This window comes from Zophobas morio, unplaced genomic scaffold (assembly GCF_036711695.1).
Source record: "Zophobas morio isolate AGI-343-1 ecotype UQ-CSIRO unplaced genomic scaffold, CSIRO_AGI_Zmor_V1 ptg000004l, whole genome shotgun sequence".
In the NCBI taxonomy this organism is placed as follows: domain Eukaryota; kingdom Metazoa; phylum Arthropoda; class Insecta; order Coleoptera; family Tenebrionidae; genus Zophobas; species Zophobas morio.
In genome coordinates, this window is record NW_026972109.1 from 3782872 (window position 1) to 3810184 (window position 27313).

Below are 27313 nucleotides of genomic sequence, written 5' to 3' on the forward strand. Positions count from 1 at the left end.
GAACACTGTCTTGATTTACAACAAAGGAAGATTCCATTATAACGCTGACCTCTCTGTCACGCTCCCCTCGCAAATTAAGACCCTCGCCCAGGGGCGGACTGGATTTCTTGGCGCTCGCTAGCCACAAGCGCGATGAGAGAGAATTTGGCGGTCCGCCCCTGCCCGCTGCTCATTTTTCATGTTTACTAACTGCGCTTAATTGTTCTTTGTTCGTGTGCAAGCCGTCTATTCGATTGTGTTTTCCGGGTGACGATGGATGTTCCGGTTACCGGATCGTCCGGATGTCGCCTTCACACAGAAACTCCGGAGGAGTCCGGTTTTCACGACGCATATTGGATCAGTTATTCGAGTGGAAGATGCTTGCTCGCCTCGGGCTCGGAAGAAAACGCATTTGTGCCGATTTCGACAATATAAACTCCGCAAGTTTTTTGTGTGTGGGTCGGGGGCGTGGGGGCGGCGTCTGCAACGCGGCGACATTCGTTAGAAAATGTTAAAGTGTACATATATTTACAAGCATTTACATGAGGAGAAGCTTGTTAGTAATGAATAATGGATACGCACTTTTTTGTTGCTTAAGGTCTTATGCAAAAAAGTTCGATGAAACTGGAAGTATAATTTTAAATATATATGCATGGAATTGAAAGAACGAAGGTAATTACGGATTATTAAGCCGCCGGTTCAGGATGACTTATACATGTTTCTTGGAAGGTAACGCAGACGGGAGATATTTCTGCGGAAAGCTATTCTCGGCAGTAATCCAAACGATGTTCGTCCTGCACCTCTGAAATGGGTTGCCAAAGTCCATAATGTATATGTCTGCGGGACATTTTCTAGGATAACTGTTATGTCGGAAATATGGGACAAGACGACTAACGCTATCTTTCTTGGAGTCTACTTGAAATTTAGAAGTTATCATGCAGAGAAGAGGCATTGGATTGTACAAACTCGATTTTACAAAAAAATTCTACTTCGAATCTAGTTTTTTTCAACTTTCATATCGACTTAAACCAATTTAATAGCTTCCATAAAATGAGATTTTTTCGGTAACTTGACGAAATGACGTAAAAATAGGCACACATTCTCGATTCTTATTAAATTTACATTCAGAATGACACTGGTTTCAATCGATTGTAACAATTTTAATTTCTGAGAAAAATGGTGGACGCGCCGGGATTAAAATTAAGTTTTACAAAATTAATTTAAAAAATTTATAAATTCATCTATTTTAAAATGAATATGTGTTTATCGGGCTTCTATTGAGCTGAATTGAAACTAATATATCCAACATATGTTAAATCAGAACTAAAATAATTGACCAGAGTTCGGATGGATTCAACCCAATTTAATAGCTTCCACAAAAAAGATTTTTTTTCGGTTACTTGTAGAGATAAGGCAGAAATAAGCACAGATTATTGATCCTGATGAAATTTTACGTCAAAATGACGCTGTCACAGGTCAATTCTAATGGATTTAATTTTTGAATAAAAATGTTGGAGGCGCCGGGATTAAAATTTAATTTTGTTGAATTTATTTCAAAAATTTGCGAAGATCCTCTGTAGAAAATCGCATATTTTAAAAGAAATAAGTATTTCTTTAAGTTTCTATCGGGATTTAATCAAAGTAACAATTCCAGCATACGTTAAAAACAAAATAATTAACCATAGTTCCGATCGATTTAACCCAATTTAATAACTTCCATAAAATTATATTTTCTCGAGTTTTTGAAATTTTCTTTCAGAATGCCACTGGTTCAGGTCGATTCTAATAGTTTGAATTTTTGGATAAAAATGGTGGAGGCACCGGGAATAAAATTTAATTTTGTTGAATTTATTTCAAAAATTTGTACAGATGTTCCGTATTAATCGAAAAATTGAAAAATTGAGGAACCGAAAAATCTAAAATTTAAAACATTGAAAAATTCAAATATCGAAAAACTGTAAAATCGAGAAATCCAAACGTGAAAAAATAAAAAAATTGCAAAATCGAAATATAGAAGAATGGAAAACTCTAGAAATTCACAAACCTATAATTTGAAAAACTGTAAAGTTAAAATTTCGAAAAGTTGAAAGATTGTGAAATCGAATTATAAAACAGTCAAAAAATTCAAAAATCTAAAGTTTAAAAAACGAAAAATTGAAAAACCAAAAAGTACAATGTCGAGAAATCGAAAAATTTAGAACTCGAAAAGTCGAAATACTAAAAAATTCCAAAACTCAAGTATCGAAAAATTTTTTTATATTTTCGACCATTTTTAAACTATTTCCGAAAATTAAGTATTTGAAGACGTTTTCTCGTAGATTTCGATATCCAGAAGTGATTATCGGCTTCGTTTTTTGGGAAACTCCAGCCGTTTTTCCAAAATCGCTAATTGAAATTTAGCAACTTTTACTGTTTCGTCAAAATAGCTCGCTATAAAAATTTGGTAAATAAAAAAGAAAATTATTATTAATTTTTGTCAGGTCATGAAATAAGAAATAAATTTTATAGCAAATAGTATAACAAAAAAAAATACGATTAGCGCTTTTTTTATTTTTTTCACATCCTAGATTCTATTAATAGTTTCCACTCCCACTCGACAGAATAATATAATTAGCCCCGCCCACCCACCCTGCTTCCTTTTCAATGATTGATTTTATCCGATCTGAATGAAATGAATGCTCTTATACCTACAGCAATAAAATTAGTCGTTAGAATGAGAAGAGAGGAGGTGGTTGGTATCAATACATGCTAAGATAAGACTGATTTTGGCAAATGACATAGCTTCAAATAAAATAGAGGGTGGATGGGCGGGGTTACTATTTGATGAGATAAGACTGATTTTGGAACTTTTGACATTTTTCAACTACATATTTCCGAAAATTAGTTGAAGACATTTTTGACGATAGAGAAGTCAGGACAGGTCAGTTTACATTAGGTCAAGTCAAGTCAGATGCATGTAATAATAAATAAATTTTATAACAAATAGTTTAACAAAAAAATTACTATTAAAGTTTTTTTTATTTTTTTCGCATCCTAGATTCTATTATTATTATTAGTTTCCAGTCCCACTCGACAGAAGAACATAATTAGTCCCGCCCACCCACCCTGCCTCCTTTTCAATGATTGATTTTATCCGATCTAACTAAAATTAATGCTCTTATGGGGTACAGTAATAAAATTAGTCGTTATAATGAGAAGAAAGGGGGTGGGTGGTCCTAATACTCGCTAAGATAAGAGCGATTTTGGCAAATGACATGCCTTCCAAAAAGATAGAGGGTAGGTGGGCGGGGCTAGTATTTGATAAGATAAGACTGATCTTGGCACTTTTGACATTTTTCAACTATTTTCGAAATTTAGTTGAAGACATTTTCGACGATAGAGAAGTCAGGACAGGTCAGTTCACATTAGATCAAGTCAGGTCGGGTGCATGAAATAATAAATAAATTTTATAGCAAATAGTTTAGCAAAACAATTACGATTAAAGTTTTTTTTAAATTTTGTTTCACATCCTAGGTTCTATTATTATTATTAGTTTCCAGTCCCACTCGACAAAAGAACATAATTAGCCCCGCCCACCCACCCTGCCTCCTTTTTAGTAATTAATTTTATTCGATCTCAATGAAATGAATGAATCAAAAAATCAAAAAATTAAATTCGAAAATCTAAAATTTAAAAAGAAATCGGATAACTGAAAAATCGAAACATCGATAAATTGAACAGCCCAAAGGTAAAAAATCGAAAAACCGAGAAATCTAAAAATCGAAACATCGAAAAATTTAAAAACTGTAACGTCGAGGAATCGAAAATTCAAAGGAAAATCGAGGAGTCGAAAGCCGAGAAAAAAATTAAAAATTGAAAAATTGATGAATCGAGAAATTGAATTGGATAAATCGAGCGATAAATCGAGAAATAAAAATTTGAAAAATCGAAAAAGCGAAAATAAAAAAATCAAAAAATTGAAAAATTGAGGTATAGAAGAAATAAAAACTCGAGTCATCGAAAAACCTAGTATTTTAAAAATTGAAAAATTAAAACATCGAAAGGTTGAAAAATTGAGAAATCGAAGTGTAAAACAGTCGAAGAATTGAAAAATGTACAGTTTAACGAAAAATTGAAAAGCCAAAATGAAAAAAATCGAGAAATGAAAAAATCCAGTAGTCCAAAAATCGAAAAGTCGAAAAAATCGAAATATTCAAAAATCTCAAAAGTGAAATAAATATCCAAAAAATTGAGATTTTTTTTTGATTATGTTTTAAATTGTTAACATGTTCAATAACTTTGTTCACTTAATCGTTGTAAAGTCCGACCAGATAATTGAAGCGGGTTAGTTCTTCGTAGTGGATGTCGACCAGATCAGCTCTAACGAAAGTCGGTTTATAGATAAATCGCTTTGAGTCGATATTGGCCTGAGTGCGCTCTGGTCTGTAGATCAAACAAGTTCTCAGGCCACGATCGATTCTAATAGTTTTAACTTTTGGATAAAAATGGTGGAGGCGCCGGGATTAAAATTTAATTTTGTTGAATTTATTTCAGAAATGTGTACAGATCTTCCACTGAAATTCACGTATTTTAGAAGGAATGTGTATTTCTTCAAGTTTCAACTGAGACATAGTCAAAATAACAAATCCAGCTAACGTAACAACCAAAATTATTGACCACAGTTCGAACAAATTTAACCCACTTTAATAACTTCCATAAAATGAAATTTTCTCGGGTATTTGAAGAGATAAATCAAAAGTAAGCACAGATTCGTGATCCTGATGAAATATTCTTTCCAAATGCCTCTGCGCTAGGTCGATTCAAATATTGTAAATTTTTGATACAAATGATGGAGGTGCCGGGATTAATCTTTATTTTCGTTAAAGTAATTTCAAAAATGTTTAAAAATCTTCCATATAAAATCAGATACTTGAGAAGGAAATTGAATTTCTTCAAATTTCTGTTGAGACGTAACCAAAATTTCAAATCCAGCATAGGTAGGATTCCAAATAATTGACCACAGTTCAGACAGATTTCACCCAGTTTAACAACTTCTATAAAATGGTATTTTCTGAAGTATTTGAAGAGATAAATCAAAAATAAGCCCAGATTCATGATCCTGATGAAATTTTTTCCAATACTTGCCAAGTTAAAGACTGATTTTACCAATTGATATACCTTATTCTATCCTTCATGTTCCTAGAGGGTATGTCATTTGGCAAAATCAGTTTTATTTTAGCAGGTACTAGCCCTGCCCACCCATCCTCTCTTTTCTTAGAGAATATGACATTTGCCAAAATCATCATCATTTTGGCAAGTACTAGCCCCGCCCACCCGCCCCTATTTTCTCAGCGGATATGTCATCTGCCAAAATCTGTCTTATCTTAACAAATACTAGCCCCGCCCACCCGCCCGTATTTTTTCAGAGGAAAGGTCATTTGCCAAAATCAGTCTTATCTTAGCAAGTACTAGCCCCGCCCTACCGCCCCTATTTTCTCAGAGGATGTCATTTGCGAAAATAAGACTAACTTATCTTAGCAAATACTACTTTCTGAGAAAATAAAGGGCGGGTGAGCGGGCCTGGTACTTGCTAACGTAAGTATTATTTTGGCAAAAGACATATCTTTTGAGAAAATAGGGGGCGGGTGGGCGGGGTTAGAACTTGCTAAGATAAGACATATTTCGGCAAATGACATCCTCTGGGAAAATAGGGGGCGGGTGAGCGGGCCTAGTATTTGTTAAGATAAAACTGATTTTGCCCCTATTAATCTTGTAAAAACTTGTGAAATTTTAAGGTGTTAAATTGTAAATTTCCGTAGTAACGAGTTAAATTCTTAAGTCTACCCGAAATGTGCAAAATATGATGAGTTTTTACTTGTGATTTTTCATTGCATTAATATTTTTTATATTTGCTTATACAGGTGGCTCAAAAAAATTATTGAATGTGTCAATTTATGATATTGATTTAATCAGGAACTATGATTTTTTCATGTTCCTGCATTCTGAAAATTAATGTATTACGGGAATTTTAAAATTTGCACATGTTTCAGATATATTTTAAATAAATATATTCGTTTAGTTTTGAAAACATAAGAAATATTTCCAATATTTTAAACATTTTGGATTTTGAGTGACATTACTGAATTTTCTTAAGATTTTCAGTTCATTTTTCTGATTAATTCAACTTCCTCCCTTTATTCTACAAAACACTAAATGTATCTTTCAGTTTTAAACTTTTATCATTCGCTAAAATTTGAAAAGCTGCGTGTTTAGTGAACACAGCATTAATCGAACAATATCTTGTAAACCAAAGAATATTTACTTTTTGTTGCCTGTTTTTTCACGAAAATTTTATTTTTCTATCCACTATGATTTTTTCATGTTCCTGCACTCTGAAAATTAATGTGTTATGGGAATTTTAAAATTTCCATTGCCATTTATGTTTCAGATATATTTTAACTAAATAAATTCGTTTAGTTTTGAAAACATAAAAAATATTTCCAATATTTTAAACATTTTCGATTTTGAGTGTTATTACTGAATTTTCTTAAGATTTTGAGTTCATTTTTCTGATTAATTCAACATCCTCCCTTTATTCTACAAAACACTAAATGTTTCTTTCAGTTTTAAACTTTTATCATTCGCTAAAATTTGAAAAGTCGCACGTTTAGTGAGCACAGCATTAATCGAACAATATCTTGTAAATCAAAGAATATTTACTTTTTGTTGCTGTTTTTTTCACGAAAATTTTTATTTTGTCTCCACCATGATTTTTTCATGTTCCTGCAATCTGAAAATTAATGTATTATGCGAATTTTAAAATTTCCATTGCCAGTTATGTTTCAGATATATTTTAACTAAATATATTCGTTTAGTTTTGAAAACATAAAAAATATTCCCAATATTTTAAACATTTTGGATTTTGAATGTCATTACTGAAATCTTAAGATTTTCAGTTCATTTTTCTGATTAATTCAACTTTGTCCCTTTATTCTGCAAAACACTAAATGTATCTTTCAGTGTTAAACTTTTATCATTCGCTAAAATTTGAAAAGTCGCATGTTTAGTGAGCACAGCATTAATCGAACAATATCTTGTAAACCAAAAGATATTGACTTTTTGTTGCCTCTTTTTTCACGAAAATTTTTATTTTGTCTCCACTATGATTTTTTCATGTTCCTGCAATCTGAAAATTAATGTATTATGCGAATTTTAACATTTCCATTGCCAGTTATGTTTCAGATATATTTTAACTAAATAAAGTCGTTTAGTTTTGAAAACATAAAAAATGTCTCCAATATTTTAAACATTTTGGATTTTGAGTGCCATTACTGAATTTTCTTAAGATTTTCAGTTCATTTTTCTGATTAATTCAAGTTTCTCCCTTTATTCTACAAAACATTAAATGTATCTTTCAGTGTTAAACTTTTATCATTCGCTAAAATTTGAAAACTCGCATGTTTAGTGAGCACAGCATTAATCGAACAATATCTTGTAAACCAAAAGATATTGACTTTTTGTTGCCTCTTTTTTCACGAAAATTGTTATTTTGTCTCCACTATGATTTTTTCATGTTCCTGCAATCTGAAAATTAATGTATTATGGGAATTTTAAAATTTCCACTGCCAGTTATGTTTCAGATATATTTTAAATAAATATATTCGTTTAGTTTTGAAAACATAAGAAATATTTCCAATATTTCCGCTGCCAGTTATGTTTCAGATATATTTTAACTAAATTTTATTCGTTTAGTTTTGAGAACATAAAAAATATCTCCAATATTTTAAACATTTTGGATTTTGAGTGTACTGAATTTTTTTAAGATTTTCAGTTCATTTTTCTGATTAATTCAACTTTCTCCCTTTATTCTACAAAACACTAAATATATCTTTCAGTTTTAAATTTTTATCCTTCACTAAAATTTGAAAAGTCGCATGTTAGTGAGCACAGCATTAATCGAACAATATCTTGTAAACCAAAGAATATTTACTTTTTGTTACTTGTTTTTTCACGAAAATTTTATTTTTGTCTCCACTATGATTTTTTCATGTTCCTCCAATCTGAAAATTAATGCATTATGGGAATTTTAAAATTTCCACTGCCAGTTATGTTTCAGATATATTTTAACTAAATATATTCGTTTAGTTTTGAAAACATAAGAAATACTTCCAATATTTTAAACATTTTGGATTTTGAGGGCCATTACTGAATTTTCTTAAGATTTTCATTTCATTTTTCTGATTAATTAAAAAAGGTGGAGGCGCCGGGATTAAAATTTAATTTTGTTGAATTTATTTCAAAAATTTATACTAGAATCATACTTTCTCAAGTTTCAACTGAGACATAATCAAAATAACAAATCCAGCTATCGTAAGAACCAAATTTATTTATCACAGTTCAGAAAAATTTAACCCAGTTTAATAACTTCCGTAAAATGATATTTTCTCGGGTATTTGAAGAGATAAATCAAAGTAAACACAAATTCATGATCCTGATGAAATTTTCTTTCAGAAAGACGATGGTTCAGATCGATTCTAATAGTTCTAATTTTTGGATAAAAATGGTGGAGGCGCCGGGATTAAAATTTAATTTGGAGGAAATTAAAAAAATAACAGTACAGGTTAGAACTAAAATAAATGACCAGAGTTTTTCTCGATCTCAATAATAATCAGTCTCGACTTGATAATTTTTTGCGTATACAGAGGATGCGTCGGAGAAAAGAAATATTTTTTAACTTTATTTCTACAACTATTAAGGATAATTTCGTCCAACTTTTCTAATTTTGAGACTAGCCATCACTATTAGATGAAAAAACCGATAGGAGTATCCGCATTTATAAAAGCTGTTCTATTTTCAGATATTACCGCTGCCCTCCCGCCCAACTATGTAAGCGTCCTTCAACCCTTTGTCTTCCGGTGACGTGCCAGCCCGACCCAGCAGTAGCCCATCGCCCACGGAAAGCTTCAACGGAAATTCAACATTATCGCGGTCAAGAAGCTTCCTACGCAATTAACGATTACGTCATGAGAACAACAGCAGTCAAAAGAACCGACACCCGACCCGTGGATTCCGAAGGCGACGTAAACACGAAGCTCAACGACCTGGAGAACTTCCTCACCAAGTTCAACGACGACGACGACGACGAGACCGAGCAAGTCGAGATATCCGGAGTGAGCGACCTGGCGAAAATCCTAAAACCGAAAGTACGATTCGCTCTTGAACGAAAACGTTACGTAAATTGTAAATTCGCTAGGGTTAGAAATTTCGCGGTTAGGTCACGAATTTTTTTCTCCGGCAAACTTGAAACATTTGCTTTTACAGCTGTATCCCGGGTATAAATCACCGGATCCCGAGAGAAAAATATTTTTAATCTGTTTCGTAATAAAGTGTTAAATAACTTGACATTAAAGCACACAAATTTCATCAGGTCCCCGCGTCTGTGAAGGCTAAGCAAGATAAAGTATTAAAATTAAGGGCGGTGAAAACGAATTTGACCGAAACAGTTGCGGCGACGAGCGAGAAAGTCAACAAATTGGAGGTGACGCAGGCGCCGGAAGAGCCGTTCGAACTACTTTTGCAACGGATTGATAGAGCGGGGACTCAGGCGGTTGAAGAGGGACACAAATCGACAACCGAAAAGACAAAGGTGCCTCAAATGAGGTCGGAATTTACGAGTAGGCAAAAACAAGCGCTGTTCTTAGATCAAAAGCCACCTTTAGATGATACGTCGGCTTTGGAACTTCACAAGTCTAAGAGCTACATCGTTAGTTTAATTGATAAAGCGTTGAGCAAGGAGCTGGGGACAGTTCCGGGAGATAAAACGCAAGAGGTGACGGTGTGAATTTTTGTATCGGGGTTACTAATTATGTTACAGTTTTTGAATATGAGTCCCAAGAAAGCAGTCGATTTGGTTAATCGGCACCCGTTTCCGCAAGATTATGAGAAAGTGGTGGGTTTGGAAGGAGCACCAGAGAGTTCGTCGAAGAAAGAGGACCAGTGCGCCTGCAAAAGTGGTAATTTGGGTTTTTTTTAATTCTTTTTTTGAATTTTCATGGAAATTCTAATTTAAATTTAAATATTATTTAGGAACTCTGTGGTAATAATTGTAAAAGTAAAAGTAGGCAACCCACATTGCAAGTGGTGTTTTTTTTTTCTCAATCTAACTTAGTGAAAAATCGAATAAACTGACAAATATTGACAATTCGAAAATAAATTTTGGGACTTCATAATATTTCGACTTTTAAATTTTTCGATTTTTCGTGTTTTTGATTTTTTTACCTATTTTGTATTGCGATTTTTTAAATCTTACATTTTTCGATTTCTCAGTTTTTTGATTTTTCGATTTCTTAATGATCTGATTGCTCGATTTTTTAAATTTTCAATTTTTCAACTTTCCCTCCCCCCTTTTTTTAATTTTTCGTTTTTTTAATTTTTCAGTTTTTCGATATTTCAATTTTTCTCGTTCTTAGGTTATCACATTTTATACCAATATACGAGCACTGGTTTGAGGAGGACGCCGGGGCTCGAAAATGTTAGAATACAGTAATGTTGCGCTAGCCTATATTTAATAATGATAAAATAAAAATTGTCATAATAACATCGACTTACCCAAAATAATCTTCAGAAATTGAGAAATCGAAAAATCCAAAAATTTAGAAACGCCAAAAATCGAAAAACTGAGAAATCGAGAACTTGAAAAAACGTGAAATAGATACATCAAAAGAAAAAACTAAAGATCAAAAAAATGGGAAAATTCAAAATTGAAAATTTAAAACCCGATAAACATTAAAATTCAAATCAAAAACTCGAAAAACTGAAAAATTCTTTCCGAAACATTGAAAACTCGAAGAATCTAAAAATGAGAAGGCAAAAAATCGAAAGACTGAGATATCGAAACAACAAAAAATTTAAATATTTAAAATTTGAAAAATTCGAAAAATTGACAATTGACAAAATCGAGAAATCAAAAAAACATCGACGAATTGAAAAATCGACAAATGTAAGATTTAAAAAGTCGCAAAATTGAAAAAACGAATAAGTAAAAAATCAAAAAAACGTAAAGTCGAAAAATCTGAAAATTTAAAATTTGAAATACATATTGAAAAATCACAAAACATGAACACTGAAAATTTGAGAAATCGAAAAATTGAGAAATCGAAAAATGTAAGATTTAAAAAGTCGCAAAAATGATAAATCGAATAAGTAAAAAATCAAAAAAACAGAAAATCGAAAAATCTAAATATTTAAAAATCGAAATACATATTGAAAAATCCCAAAACTTAAACATTGGACATTTGAGAAATCAAAAAATTTAGAAATCGAGAATTCGAAAAGACGAAAAATTGAAAAGTCAAAAAATTAAAAAATCCATTAATCGAGAAATTTACATAATCGAGACATCAACGAATCGAAAAATCAAAAAATTGAAAAATCGAAAACTCCAAAAATTTAGAAACGCCAAAAATGAAAAAATCGAAAAATTTAAATACATAAATCCCAAAACTGAAACGTTGAAAAATTACGAAATCGAAACAACAAAAAATTGAAAAATCGAAAACTCCAAAAATTTAGAAACGCCAAAAATGAAAAAATCGAAAAATTTAAATACATAAATCCCAAAACTGAAACTTTGAAAAATTGGAAACTCGAATAATCGAAAAACTGAGAAATCGAGAACTTGAAAAAACGCGAAATAGATACATCAAAAGAAATAACTAAAGATCAAAAAATTGGAACATTCACAATTGAAAAATTAAAACCCGATAAACAGAAAAATTGAAAAATCAAAATATCGAAAAACTGAAGGATTATTTCCGAAACATTGAGAACTCGAAAAATCTAAAAATGAGAAGGCAAAAAATCGAAAGGCTGAGGAATCGAAACAACAAAAAAGCGAAATATCTACAATTTTAAAAATTCGAAAAATTGAAAATTGACAAAATCGAGAAATCAAAACTTCGACGAATTGAAAAATCGACAAATGTAAGATTTAAAAAGTCGCAAAATTGAAAAATTGAATAAGTAAAAAATCAAAAAAAAAAACAAAGTCGAAAAATCTAAAAATTTAAAAATCGAAATACATATTGAAAAATCCCAAAACTTAAACATTGAACATTTGAGAAATCAAAAAGTTGAGAAATCGAGAATTTGAAAAGACGAAAAATTGAAAAGTCAAAAAATTAAAAAATCCATTAATCGAGAAATTTACAAAATCGAGACATCAACGAATCGAAAAATCAAAAAATTGAAAAATCGAAAACTCCAAAAATTTAGAAACGCCAAAAATGAAAAAATCGAAAAATTTAAATACATAAATCCCAAAACTGAAACGTTGAAAAATTGGAAACTCGAATAATCGAAAAACTGAGAAATCGAGAACTTGAAAAAACGCGAAATAGATACATCAAAAGGAATAACTAAAGATCAAAAAATGGGAACATTCACAATTGAAAAATTAAACCCCGATAAACAGAAAAATTGAAAAATCAAAATATCGAAAAACTGAAGGATTATTTCCGAAACATTGAGAACTCGAAAAATCTAAAAATGAGAAGGCAAAAAATCGAAAGGCTGAGGAATCCAAACAACAAAAAAGCGAAATATCTAAAATTTTAAAAATTCGAAAAATTGAAAATTGACAAAATCGAGAAATCAAAACATCGACGAATTGGAAAATCGACAAATGTAAGATTTAAAAATCGCATTACATATTGAAAAATCCCAAAAATTAAACATTGAAAATTTGAGAAATCGACAATTAGGAAAGACGAAAAATCGGGAAGTCAAAAAATTTAAAAATCGAAATGCATATTGAAAAATCCCAAAACTTAAGCATTAAAAATTCGAGAAATCGAGAAACTGAGAAATCGAGAGTTCGGAAAGACAAAAAATCAAAAAGTCAAAAAATTAAAAATCGAGAAATTGAGAAATCGAAAAATTGTGAAATCGAGAAATCGAAAAGACGAAACATCGAAAAGTCAAAAAATTTAAAAATCTATTAATCGAGAAATTTCCAAAATGGAGACATCAAAACATCAACGAATCGAAAAATCAAAAAATTGGAAAATCGAAAAATGTAAAAATTAAAAAGTCGCAAAATTGAAAAATGGAATAAGTAAAAAACCCAAAAAACAGAAAGTCTAAAAATTTAAATATCGAATTACATATTGAAAAATCCCAAAAATTAAACATTGAAAATTTGAGAAATCGACAATTCGGAAAGACGAAAATTCGGAAAGTCAAAAAATTTAAAAATCGAAATACATATTGAAAAATCCCAAAAATTAAACATTGAAAATTTCAGAAATCGAGAATTCGGAAGGATAAAAAATCAAAAAGTCAAAAAACTTAAAAATCGAGAAATTGAGAAATCGAGAGTTCGGAAAGACGAAAATCTAAACGTCAAAAAACTTAAAAATCGAGCAATTGAGAAATCGAAAAATTGAGAAATCGAGAAATCGAAAAGACGTAACATCGAAAAGTCAAAAAATTTAAAAATCTATTAATCGAGAATTTCCAAAATGGAGACATCAAAACATCAACGAATCGAAAAATCAAAAAATTGAAAAATCGAAAAATGTAAGATTTAAAAAGTCGCAAAATTGAAAAATGGAATAAGTAAAAAACCAAAAAAACACAAAGTCTAAAAATTTAAAAATCGAATTACATAGTGAAAAATCCCAAAAATTAAACATTGAAAATTTGAGAAATCGACAATTCGGAAAGACGAAAAATCGGAAAGATAAAAAAATTTAAAAATCGAAATACATATTGAAAAATCCCAAAACTTAAGCATTAAAAACTTGAGAAATCGAGAAATTGAGAAATCGAGAGTTCGGAAAGACGAAAAATCAAAAAGTCAAAAAACTTAAAAATCGAGAAATTGAGAAAACGAAAAATTGTGAAATCGAGAAATCTTAAAGACGAAACATCGAAAAGTCAAAAAATTTAAAAATCTATTAATCGAGAAATTTCCAAAATGAAGACATCAAAACATCAACGAATCGAAAAATCAAAAAATTGGAAAATCAAAAAATGTAAGATTTAAAAAGTCGCAAAATTGAAAAATCGAATAAGTAAAAAATCAAAAAAACGGAAAGTCTAAAAATTTAAAAATCGAATTACATATGGAAAAATCCCAAAAATTAAACATTGAAAATTTGAGAAATCGAAAATTCGGAAAGACGAAAAATCGGAAAGTGAAAAAAATTTAAAAATCCAAATACATATTGAAAAATCCCAAAACTTAAGCATTAAAAATTTGAGAAATCGAGAAATTGAGAAATCGAGAGTTCGGAAAGACGAATAATCAAAAAGTCAAAAAAACTTAAAAATCGAGAAATTAAGAAATCGAAAAATCCAAAAATTTAGAAACGCCAAAAATGAAAAAATCGAAAAATTTAAATACATAAATTCCAAAACTGAAACGTTGAAAAATTGGGAAATCGAAACAACAAAAAACTGACTAATTAATAAAAGTTAAAAATTCGAAAAATTGAAAATTTACAAAATCGAGGAATCCAAAATATGAACGAATCGAAAAATAGAAAAATTTAAAAATCGATTCAAAAAGTCGCAAAATTGAAAGTCGAATAAGTAAAAAATCAAAAAAGCAGAAAGTTAAAAATCTAAAAATTGAAAAATCGAAATACATATTGAAAAATCCCAAAACTTAAACATTAAAAAGTTGAGAAATCGAGAATTCGGAAAGACGAAAAATCAAAAAGTCAAAAAACTGAAAAATCCATTAATCGAGAAATTGAGAAATCGAAAAATCCAAAAATTTAGAAACGCCAAAAATTAAAAATCGAAAAATTTAAATACATACATCCCAAAACTGAAACGTTGAAAAATTGGAAAATTGGAACAACAAAAAGTGAAAAATTAATTAAAGTTAAAAATTCGAAATATTGAAAATTTACAAAATCGATTCAAAAAGTCGCAAAATTGAAAAGTCGATTAAGTAAAGAATCAAAAAAGCAGAAAGTTGAGAAGTCTAAAAATCTAAAAATCGAAATACATAAAAATTCCAAGACTTAGACATTCAAAATTTGAGAAATCGAAAAATTGGGAAAGACAAAAAATCGAAAAGCCAAAAAATTTAAAAGTCGATTGATCCAGAAATTGAGAAATCGAAAAATCCAAAAATTTAGAAACGCCTAAAATTGAAAAATTTAAAAATCGAAAAATCTAAAAATGAGAAGGAAAAAAATCGAAAGACTGAGAAATCGAAACAACAAAAAAGTGAAAAATTTCATATTTAAAAATTCGAAAAATTGAAAATTTACAAAATCGAAAAATCAAAACATCAAGGAATCGAAAAACCAAAAAATTGCAAAATGTAAGTTTTAGAAAGTCGCAGAATTGAAAAATCGAGGGAAATCAAAAAAACAAAGTCGAAAAATCTAAAAATTTAAAAATTGAAATACGTATTGAAAAATCCCAAAACTTAAACACTGACAATTTGAGAATGCGAAAAATTGAGAAATTGAGAATTCGCAAAGTTAAAAATTAAAAAATCAATTAATCTAGAAATTGAGAAATCGAAAAATCCGAAAATTTAGAAACGCCAAAAATTGAAAAATTGAAAAATCGAAATACATATTGAAAAATCCCAAAAATTAAACATTGAAAATCTGAGAAATCGAGAATTCGGAAAGACGAAAAATCGGAAAGTCAAAAATTTCGAAAATCCATTAATCGAGAAACTGAGATATCGAAAAATTCAAAAATTTAGGAACGCCAAAAATTGGAAAATTGAAAAATGGAAAATTTTAAATACATAAATACCAAAACCCAAAACTGAAAGGTCGAAAAACTAGGAAACTCGAATAACTGAAAAGACGAATAATCGAAAACTGAGAAAGCGAAATTGAAAAATTGAAAAAACGCGAAATCGAAACATCGAAAGATCAATAAGTCGAAAAGTCGAAAAATTGAGATATCAAAATAGCTAAAGATCGGAAAATATGAAAATACAAAATAGAAAAATTAAAACCGGATAAATAAAAACATTGAAAAATCGAAAAATGTAAGATTTAAAATGTCGCGAAATTGAAGAATCGATTCAGTAAAAAATCAAACAAACAGAGAATCGTAAAATCTAAAATTTAAAAATCGAAATACATATTGAAAAATACCAAAACTTAAACACTGATAATTTGAGAAATCGAGAATTCGGAACGACGAAAAATCAAAAAGTCAAAAAACTGAAAAATCCATTAATCGAAAAATCCAAAAATTTAGAAACGCCAAAAATGAAAAAAATCGAAAATTTAAATACATAAATCCCAAGACTGAAACATTGAAAAATTGGGAAATCGAAACAACAAAAAAGTGAAAAATTCGAAAAATTGAAAATTTACAAAATCGAGAAATCCAAACATGAACGAATCGAAAAATAGAAAAATTTCAAAATCGATTCGAAAAAGCAGAAAGTTGAAAAATCTAAAAATTTTAAAATCGAAATACATTTTGAAAATTCCCAAGACTTAAACTTTATAAATTTGAGAAATCGAAAAATTGAGAAATCGAAAATTCGGAGATGAAAAATCGAAAAAAAAAATTTTAAAATCCATTAATCAAGAAATTGAGAAATCGAAAAATCCCAAAATTTTGAGAAAACGAAAATTCAGAAAGTCAAAAAATTAAAAATCCATTAATCGACAGAGAAATTGAGAAATCGAAAAATCGAAAAATTTAGAAACGCCAAAAATTGAAAAATTGAAAAATCGAAAAATTTAAATACACGAATCCCCAAACTGAAACGTCGAAAAATTGGAAACTCGAAATTGAAAAATTGAAAAAACGCGAAATCGAGATATCAAAAGATCGAAAAATCGGAAAATTCAAAACTGAAAAGTTAAAACCCGATGAATCGAAAAACTGAAAAACCAAAATATTGAAAAGATGAGAACACAAAAAAATCGAAAGACTGAGAAATCGAAACAAAAAAGTGAATAATCTAAAATTTAAAAAATCGAAAAATTGAAAATTTATAAATCTTGAAATCAGAACATCAACGAATCGAAAAATCTAAAAACATTGGAAATTTGAGAAATCGAAAAATCGAGAAAGACGAAAAATAGGAATAACCAAAAATTTAGAAAAACTGGAAAATTGAAAAATCGAAAAAACTGAGAAATCGGGAAATCAAAATCAGAAAATAAAAAAATCGCGAAATCGAGAAGTCGATCAGTCGAAAAATCGAAAATTTGAGAAAATGAAAGTAGCTAAAAATCGTGAAATTTTAACTTAAAAGAACCGAAAAACCGAAAAAGTGAAGAATCGAAACATCAAAAAACAGAAAAGTTAATTAATTCCGGAAAATTGGGAAACCGGAAAATCTGAAAAGGAGAAGGCAAAAAATCGAAAGACTGAGAAATCGAGACAGCAAAAAAGTTAAAAATCTAAAATTTAAAAATTCGAAAAATTGAAAAATCAAAAAACTGAAAAATCGATAATTTTAAGATTTAAAAAGTCGCAATATTTTGAAAAACAAATCGAATGTAAAAGTAGAAGTAGTATCCCAAAATTGAAATAGAAGATAAAAAGAAGATAATTTTTATATGTGTCATTCCGAGGTTTCGTCTTGTTTTATTTTCGAATTATCAGTCAATAATTTTGCGTACGATAGTACGTAGTTTGCAATCGAGCCATCCTTCGAATTTCACCCAATTCCAAATTATTAATATTGTTTAGTGCATGCTCACGTCCCAAAAATTATTACACGTGTTATTAGAGCAAAGCAGAAACTTACACGAAGTTCGCGCATTAAGCGTCGGCGAACGGAGGCAAAATGTAGCATAACGAATGTGTTCGTGCACGAAGTTTCTCTTTTTGCCATCTGATAAAAAGAGCCATTCGAAGGGAACAAACCCGCGTTATGCTTTTGGAAATGTGGTAATACATATTTGAATATTGTGCATACTCTCCCCCATATAAATTAAACCGTGCAAACATTTATACTTGCCTCGCTAAGTAATGAGCAGGAACAGATCTATTCCCATACATAATTAAAACCCTTTATGCGAATGAAAGTCGCAAAGTTGTAAAAACAGCGCGCAATCTATTCATTAAACTCGTGAGTGAGGTCTCGGTGTTGACATTATTATTTTTTAACAAGGCTCAGGCCGGCTCTTCGGGAGCCCGATAAAAGTTTGAGAATTCTCGTTTCACGCACTGAGATGCGGCAGTTTCGGGAAACGAAAGACGTACGCACAAACCCGGGGAAGAGAAGCGGATTTTCGCACCGTAACCGGGAGAAACAAACTTCATTTAGAATGTACAGTTGTTAGAGCACGACAGTTCAAAAACAAGGGGTTGTATTTACAAAACTGGGTTGTTGATCGTTGTTTTTTTTTTTTTAGAGGAACCCATGTATTTGAAACAGCTAAAGCAGCTGCGATGGAGCCATTTGCGCCACATCCAGCGAGAAGCGAAAAGATTAGCAGATTTGGAGAGATTCCTGGATTCCTTCAGCGAAGCTGATAGTCCGCCGTAATACTTTACGAACATTTTATTTTACAAAATTTATACAATAAAACTATAAAAACACAGGTGCAGAGTTTAAATAAAAATAATTCTTAGTTTTCCGGGAAGGGTGCACGGAAGGGTGGATTTTCGTCTGCTCGGCTTTAGGTGGAGGCGTGCCGGATCTTATTGTAGCGAATTCTCTTCGAGTTACTACACGTCGGATTCTTGCGGGTGCTGAAGTTGATGTAGACTCACCGAACCATAAAAGCATGTATCGTGGTCTATCCTAGTTGTAATTATATTACTGATGAGCTTAGAAGTGTAAGTTCTGACTAAAGAGGAGATTGTTTCTCTTGCGCACTCGGCTTGTTCAGACATCCTTGAAAGTCTAAACACTCGTTATCGTCTCGAAGAGATTATCACCGTTCTTAATGGGTTTAGAACTTTCCTCCTTCGCCCACTTCGTTTGTTTTGGTTTACGGACGATGAAATACATTAAATCAAATCGGTTTCAAATTCCAAAACATTGAAAAAAGTCGTTTCGTTGTTTGCCGATTTGGAATAAAGTCGGCGTTGGCGGAATCGATCGGGCACCAGTTTTTTATGTCGCTTGAGATGAGTTGAATCTTATCCGACGTTGTAGTTATATTGTTGGCGAACTTAGGAATCTAAGTTCAGGACTGTTCCTTTTGATCATTCTAAGCCTCCTCTAAAGTCTGACAGTAGTTCTCATCTCTCAGAGGTTATTACCGTTCTTAGTAGGCTAAGAGCAGTCTTTTTGTTCCAAGAATACACAGCATAGAAAAAAAAACGCCGTTGTTTTTTGAATAGATCGGTGTTTAAAGAATCTCAGAAATTTTTAATTTTTAAAATAAATTTAATGGATTTCTAATGTTTTGTTTTTAAAAAGGATTTAGAACACTTCAAGGGCCCCTGGTGTTATGTTTCTGAACGGTCTTTAAAAGTCCCAAGTATCCTGGTCTTTAATTTTTAAAAGACATATAAGGAATTTTAGGGGTTATTGATGTTTTATTTTTGGAAAAGTTTAAGAAGAGTCTCAGGAGCTCCTAGTGTTTTATTTTTAAAAGGGATTTAAAGCACTTCAAGAGTCACCGGTGTTTTGCTTTTGAACGGGTTTTAAAGCATCGCAGGAGCCTCCAGTGTTTTACTTTTGAAAAAACTTTAAGAACCTCAGAGCCTCTAGTGTTTTGTTTTAGGTGTTTTAAGAATCTTTGGGGATCTTGGTGTTTTGTTCTTGAACTGATTTTAAAGAATCGCAAGATCCCCAAATGTTCTTAATTTTGAAAATGGTTTAAGAAAGTCGGGGATCTCTTAAGTTTTATTTTTGGAAAAACGTTACGGATTTCAGGGACCTGGGGGTGTTTTATTTCTAAAATGGTTTTGAGGAATCTCAGAGGCCCTTGGTATTCTATTTTTGAACGTGTTTTAATGAATCTCAGGGGTTCCCTTGCTTTTATTTTTAAAAAGGTTTTGAAGGGTCACAAGGGTCGCTAGTGTTCTCATGTTTGAAAAAGCTTTAAGAATCCCAGGGGTCTTTAGTGTTTTATTTCTAAAAAGGTTTTGAAGAATCTCAAGAGTCCCTGGTGTTTAGTTTTTGACCGGGTTTTGGATCTCAGGGACCCCTTTTTGGTGTTATGTTTCTGAGCGGTTTTTAAAGAATCCCAGGAGTCCTAGCATTTAATTAAAAAAAAAAATTTAAGGAATCTTAAGGGTCTTACGGTGTTTTATTTTTGAAAAAGTTTATTGAGGATTTCGGCGGCTCCTAGGGATTTAATGCACCTCAAGGGTCCCTTATGTTTTATTTTTGAAAAGACCTAAATGATCTCAAGGGCCTAGGGGTGTTTTATTACTCAAAGGGTTTGAAAAAATATCAGGAGTCTCTAAAGTTTTTTGAAAGGGTTTTAATTATCTCAGGGACCCTAGCGTTTTATTTTCAAAACGGTTTTGAAGAATCACAGGAGTCCCTAGTGTCCTTATTTTGAAAAAGAGTTAAGAAACTCAGGGACCCCTTTCATTTTATTTTTGAAAAAGGTTTAAGAATCTCAAGGGTTCCTGGTGTTTTATTTTTAAAAGGGTTTTGAAGAATTTTAAGGGCTCCTGGTGTTTTGTTTCTGAACGGTTTCTAAAGACTCCTGGAATAGTCCTTGCTTTTAAAAGAAATTTAAAGAATCTCAGGGGCCACTAGTCGTCCTTTTCGTCAATTTCGTCCTTTTAGTCCCTTTCGTCCTCTCCGTCTTTTCGTCTCTTTCGTCCTCTCCGTCTTTTCGTCCTTTTTCGTCCTTTTCGTCCTTCTCGTCCTTTTGGTCTTTTTTCGTCCTTTTTCGTCCTATCCGTGTCTTTTCGTCCTTGTTTGTCCTTTTCGTCCTTGTTCGTCCTTTTCGTCCCTTTAGTGCTTTTCATCCTTTTCGTATTGTTCGTCCTTTTCGTCCTCTTCGTATTTTTCGTACTTTGCGTCCTTTTCGTTTGTGGTCCTTGATCCTTCGTACCTAATCCTTAGTTCTCGGTCCTTCGTCCTTAGTCCTTCGTTCTTTGCCCTTCGTCCTCCGTCCTTCGTCCTTAGTCCGTCGTCCTTAGTTATTCGTCCTTAGTCCTTAATCGTTAGTCCTTAGTCCTTTTCGTCCTACATCCTTCGTCCTTTTCGTCCCTCGTCATTTTTGTCCTTCGTCTTTTTCGTCCTTCGTCTTTAGTCTTTAGTCCTTAGCCTTTCGTCTTTGTCCTTCGTCTTTAGTCTTAAGTCCTTGGTCTTTCGTCTTTGTCCTTCGTCCTTTTCATCCTGCTCGTCCTTTTCGTCCTTTTTCGTCTTGTTCGTCTTTTTTCGTCCTTTTCGTCCTTTCCGTCCTTTAGGTCCTTTTTCGTCCTTTTTCCTCCTTTTCGTCCTTTTTCGTTCTTTTTCGCTCTTTTCGTCCTTTTCGTCCTTTTCGTCCTTTTTCCTCCTTTTCGTCCTTTTTCGTCCTCTTCGTCCTTTTCGTTCTTCTCGTCCTTTTGGTCTTTTTTCGTCCTATTCGTCCCTTTTCGTCCTTTTCATTATTTTCGTATTGTTCATCCCTTTCGTCCTTTTCGTCCTTGGTCCGTGGTCCTTCGTACCCAATCCTTGGTCCTAAGTCCTTCGTTCTTTGTCCTTCGTCCTTGGTCCTTCGTCCTTGGTCCTTCGTCCTTGGTCCTTCGTCCTTAGTCCGTCGTCCTTAGCCGTTCGTCCTTAGTTATTCGTCCTTAGTCCTTAATCCTTAGTTCTTAGTTCTTTTCGTCCTACGTCCTTCGTCCTTTTCGTCCCTCCTCATTTTTGTCTTTCGTCCTTTTCGTCCTTCGTCTTTAGTCTTTAGTCCTTAGTCTCTCGTCTTTGTCCTTCGTCCTTTTCGTCCTGTTCGTCCTTTTCGTCCTTTTTCGTCCTTTTTCGTCCTTTTCGTCCTTTATCGTCGTTTTTCCTATTGTTCGTCCTTTTTCATACTTTCCGTTCTTTTTCGTCCTTCTTCGTCCTTTTCGTCCTTTTTCCTCATTTTCGTCCCTTTTTATAATTTTCGTCCTTTTTCGTTTATTCGACATTTTCTTCCTTTTTCGTCCTTTCCGTCCTTTTTCGTCCTTGTCGTCCTTTTCGTCCTTCTCGTCCTTTTTTGTCCTTTTCGTCCTCTTTGTGCTTTTTTCGTCCTTTTTCGTCCTTCTCGTCCATTTCGACATTTTCGTCCTTTTCGACCTTTGTCGTCCTTTTCGTCCACTTCGTCCTTTTTGGTCCATTTCGTCTTTTTTCGTCCTTGCTTCGTCCTTTTTCGTCCTTTTTCGCCCTTCTCGTCCTTTTCGACATTTTCATCCTTTTTCCTCCTTTTCATCCTTTTCGTCCTTTTTTCGTACTTTTCGTTCTATTTCGTCCTTCTTCGTCCTTTTTCGTCCTTTTCGTCCTTTTTCCTCTTTTTGGTCCTTTTTTCTAATTTTCGTCCTTTTCGACCTTTTCGTCCTTATTCGTCCTTTTCGTCCTTTTTCGTCATTGTCGGCCTTTTTCGTCCTTTTCATATTTTTCGTCCTTTTCGTCCTTTGTCCGTCGTCCTTAGTCCTTGGTCCTTGGTCCTTCATCCCTAATCCTTAGTCCTTAGTCATTCGTCCTTCGTCCTTCGTCCTTCGTCCTTCGTCCTTCGTCCTTCGTTCTTAATCCTTCGTCCTTAGTCCTTTTCGTCCTGTTCGCCCTTTTCGTCCTTTTACGTAATGTTCGTCCTGTTTCGTCCTTGTCGTCATTTTTCATTTTTTTCCTTCGTTTTTCTCCATTTCGTCCTTTTTCGCCCTCTTCGTCCTTTTCGTCCACTTCGTCCTTTTTGGTCCTTTTCGTCCTTGCTTCGTCCTTTTTCGTCGTTCTCGTCTTTTTCGACATTTTCGTCCTTTTTCCTCATTTTCGTCCTTTTTTGTGATTTTCGTGTTTTTTCGTCCTTTTTCGTCCTTTTCGACCTTTTCGTCCTTTTCATCCTTTTCGTCCTTTTTCGTCCTTTTCGTCCCTTCAGTCCTTTACGTCCTTTTGGTTCTTTTCATCCATTTCGTCCTTTTCGTCCTTTTCGTATTTTTCGTACTTTTCGTCTTTTTTGTTATTTTCGTCCATTGTCCGTCGTCCTTAGTCCTTGGTCCTTGGTCCTTCATCCCTAATCCTGAGTCCTTTGTCCTTCGTCCTTCGTCCTTCGTCCTTAGTCCTTCGTCTTTAGTCCTTCGTCCTTAGTCTTTCGTCCTTAGTCCTTCGTCCTTCGTTCTTAATCCTTCGTCTTTAGTCCTTTTCGTCCTGTTTGCCCTTTTCGTCCTTTTTCCTACTGTTCGTCCTTTTACGTAATTTTCGTCCTTTTTCGTTCTTTTCGTCATTTTTCGTTTTTTTTCCTCCTTTTCGTCCTACTTCGTCCTTTTCGTCCTTTTGATCCCTTTTCGTCTTTTTCGTCTTTTTCACCTTTTCGTTCTTTTGGTCCTTTTTCGTCCTTTTTTATCCTCTTCGTCCTTTGTCGTAATTTTTCGTCCTTTCCGTCCTTTTGGTCCTTTTTCGTTCATTTTCCTCCTTTTCGTCTTTTTAATCCTTTTTTCTCCTTTTCGTCCTTTTTCGTAATCTTCATCCTCTTACGTCCTTATCGTTCTTTTCGACCTTTTTCGTTCTTTTTCCCCCTTTTCGTCTTTTTTGGTCCTTTTCGTCCTTGTTTGGTCCTTTTCGTCCTCTTTTGTCCTTTTACGTCCTTTTCGTCCTTTTCGACGTTTTCGTCCTTTTTCGCCCCTTTCGTCCTTTTTCGTCCTTTTCGACCTTTGTCCTTCGTTCTTAGTCTTTAGTCCTTAGTCCTTCGTTTTAAATTCGAGAAATTACAAAATTCTTAAACTGAAAAATTTGTCCTTCGTCCTTTTCGTCCTTTGTCCTTCGTTTTTCGTCCTTCGTCCTTAATCCTTCGTCCTTTGTCCTTCGTCTTTCGTCCTTTTCGTTCTTTTCGTCTTTTTCGTCCTTTCCGTCCTTTTCATCCTTTGTCCTTCGTCCTTGGTCCTTAGTTCTTAGTTCTTAGTCCTTGGTCGTCGAAGGTTTTTTAAGAGTTTTAAAAATGTCAAGGACCATTTATCTCTAAAAGTTTCATGAACGGAAATCTTAGGGGCTTCTGGTGTTTTGTTTTTGAACGGGTTTTACAGAAACTCAGGAACCCCTCCTTGGTGTTCTGTTTCTATGCAGGTTTTAAAGAATCTCAGGAACCCTTAGTGTTTTATTTTTTAAAGGGTTTGAAGAATCTTAAAGGCTTTTGGTGTTTTGTTCTTGAAAGGTTTTTAAAGAATCCCAGGAGTCCTTGTCTTTTATTTGTAAAAGAAAAAAGCAATCTCGGGGGTCACCTGTGCTTTATTTTTGAAAAAGTTAAAAGAGTCTCAGGGGCCTCTAGTATTTTGTTTTGAAAAAGTTTTAAGAATCTCAGCAGTCTTTAGTGTTTTATTTCTAAAAGAGTTTTAGGAATGTCAGGGGCCTCTAGTGTTTTGTTTTGAAAGAGTTTAGTGAATCTTAGGGGCCCCTTGTGTTTTATTTTTTAAAAAGGTTTAAAAATCTCAGAGTGTTTTATTTCTAAATGGATCTTGAAGAATCTCTTGAGCATGTGTCTCAGAGGCCCTTAGTGTTATGGATTTAAACGATTTTAAAGAATCTTATAGTGTTTTATTTTAAAAGGGATTTAAAACATCTCAGGGGATTCTGGTATTTTAATTTTGAACGGGTTTTAGTTCAAGAGTGATACTCTTGTTAATTACTAGCTTTATACAGGCATCCTCGAAAGTCTGAGAATTTGTTGTCATCTTAAAAAAATTATTACTTTTTTTAGTAGGCTTGAACTTTCTTTCCTCTCCCAGTTTGTTTATTTTGAGCATCATGGATGACAAACAGAGAAAAAGTAGTTTTTTTGTTTCATAATTACACAACATTGGAAAAAACGCTGATTTTCGCCACATTTGAAATAAAGTTCGTCTTATAGACCTCGGGCGACAATTTTTTCACCTTTTATGCCCCACTTTCTCATATACGTGGGTCACTGAACTGACGAGATCAATATTAGAGATGACTTATTTTGCTAAAACCACACAGTTAAGAAAATGGTGGAGGCGTCGTAACAATTTTCTTTAAAAAATATATTTCAATAATTTGTGTATTTATGGAAATTACTTCTTTTTCAAATACATATCCACTTTTAATTTATCTCTTTTTTCCACGCGGAATTAAAAAAAAATTCTTAGTAGCGTTGGTTTCGAAGAAATTAAAAACACTTGCTCCCCTTTTTTTACACAAAATTTATTTTACAAAATTTTTACAATAAACAACATCGTATAAAAACCTATTTACAAACTTTAAATAAAAATAAATAATTACGCTATCTCGTCGAGTCTTTCAGCGATACAGGTATATACTTGACTTTGGGCGTAGCGTCAAAAACCGGCAAATCTACGTAAATAGCTTTGGATTTTTTCGTAGTCGTCACAACCACATCATCCTTGACCGCCCCCAGCTTCATCTCCAAGATATTCTTCCTCACGTGCACGTCATCCCGCGCCCTCCGACTCACCCCACTCGCACTCTCAACCCTATCACTCTTCTTCCGAATTTTCTGAATATGCGTATACGGAGTAGTTTACGCCTTCTTCGTCGACGACTCAGCTTTAAGCACTGGAGGCGGATCAAACTGCTTGTTATCGCGATTCCTCTTCGCGTTGCTCACGTGCTGGACCTTGGGGGTGGTGGACGTGGGGTCCTCATACGACAAAGGCACATACCGCGGCTTCTCTTTAGGGGTGATTATATCACTAATAAACTTAGGGGTGTAAGTGCTCACTAAAGGTAAAATCGTCTCTCTGGCGTACTTCTCCGCTTGCTCAAACATCCTTGCCAACCGTTGCGGAAGAAACTGAACCGTCATGGCAATCATCTCCAACGGGTTGTCGTCGTTCTTGATCGACTTCGAGCCGTCTTCGCGCTTCCACTTAGTTTCTTTCGGTTTAACCGACACCGACGGAATCCACTCATTTTCATCCTCCGACTCGTAAAAGTTGTACGAAATCTCTTTATTGTTGTTGGCGAGGCGCGAAATGAAGTCGTTTTTGACAGCTGGCTCTAGTTTGAAGGCACCGAAATTGCGCGCCGTCGTGGATCCTAGAATGGGTTCGGTTATCTCGGGTTTGTCCTTATCGGGGTCGTGGGATCTCCCGATTTTGTTAGAGTGGGGTTTGAGCACAGGCTCCACGATTTCTTTGATGACGCCGGTTTTGGAAGTGTCTGATTAGACAGACTTGGTGTTGAAAGCACGACTGGATTCGGCTTCTTCGGGATCGAAAACCCGGTTATCGTCGTTCCAGTCGATGGAATTGGGGACTTTTTCTTTGTCGTAGTCTTTGTCGAGGTCTTCAGGCCCGATTCGAACGACTGGGGTTGGGATAAAGTTTTTCACTTTTGTGGTAAGGTTCAGGGGGAGGTTCAAGGGGTTGGGGTCGTGAACGCGATCCTGGGATTCTTTGGGGAAGGTTCCCGGGAGGTTGCATTCGCCTGGGTAGAGTTGTTTTTAAAAAGGATTTAAAGCACCTCAGGGGCCCCTGGTGTTCTATTTTTGAATGTGTTTTAAAGACTCTCAGAGGTTCCTTTGCTTTTATTTTTAAAATGGTTTTAAAAAATCGCAAGGGCCTAAGTGTTCTTATATGTGAAAATGCTTTAAAAAACTCAGGAACCTCTTATGTTTTATTTTTGAAAAAGGATCTCAGGGGCCCAGGGGTGTTTTATTTCTCCAAGGGTTTGAAAGAATGTCAGGATCCCTAAAGTTTTTTGGAAGAGTTTTAATAATCTCAGGGACCACCCTAGCGTTTTATTTTCCAAAGGGTTTTGAAGAATCTCAGAGGCCCTTTGTGTTTTTTTTAACGGGTTGAAGAGTGTCAGGGGTTCCTTTGGTTTTATTTTTAAAATGGTTTTAAAGAATCACAGGGGTCCTTAGTGTTCTTATTTTGAAAAAGATTTAAGAAACTCAGGGACCCCTTGCGTTTTAACTTTGAAAAAGGTTTAAGAAGGGGTCAAGAGTCCCTAGTGTTTTATTTCCAAAAGAATTTTTAAGAATCTCAGGAGCCCCTGGTGTTTGTGTTTTTGAACGGGTTTTAAATAATCTTAGAAACACCTAGTGTTTTATTTTTAAAGGGGTTTTGAAGAATCTTCAGGGTTCCTGGTGTTTTGTTTCTGGACGTTTTATAAAGACTCCTGGGATAGTCCTTGTTTTTAAAAGAAATTTAAAGAATCTCAGGGGTCACTAGTCCTCCTTTTCGTCATTTTCGTCCTTTTAGCCCCTTTCGTCCTCTTTGTCCTTTTTCGTATTTTTCGCCCTTTGCGTCCTTCTCGTTCTTTTGGTCTTTTTTCGTCCTT

The 27313-nt window shown here is 33.4% G+C and overlaps 1 protein-coding gene across 1 annotated transcript in view; it reads left to right on the forward strand.

Moving 5' to 3' along the window:
• LOC135134161 (uncharacterized) overlaps nt 1–18515 on the forward strand; it is a 53026-nt gene extending 34511 nt beyond the window's left edge. The window contains exons 4-7 of the mRNA XM_064062784.1: nt 8816–9161; nt 9386–9787; nt 9833–9971; nt 18327–18515. Coding sequence (XP_063918854.1) covers nt 8816–9161; nt 9386–9787; nt 9833–9971; nt 18327–18460 — 1021 coding nt within the window. The 3' untranslated portion in view covers nt 18461–18515. The remainder of the gene's footprint in view (nt 1–8815; nt 9162–9385; nt 9788–9832; nt 9972–18326) is intronic.
• The last annotated feature ends 8798 nt before the right edge of the window (nt 18516–27313 follow it).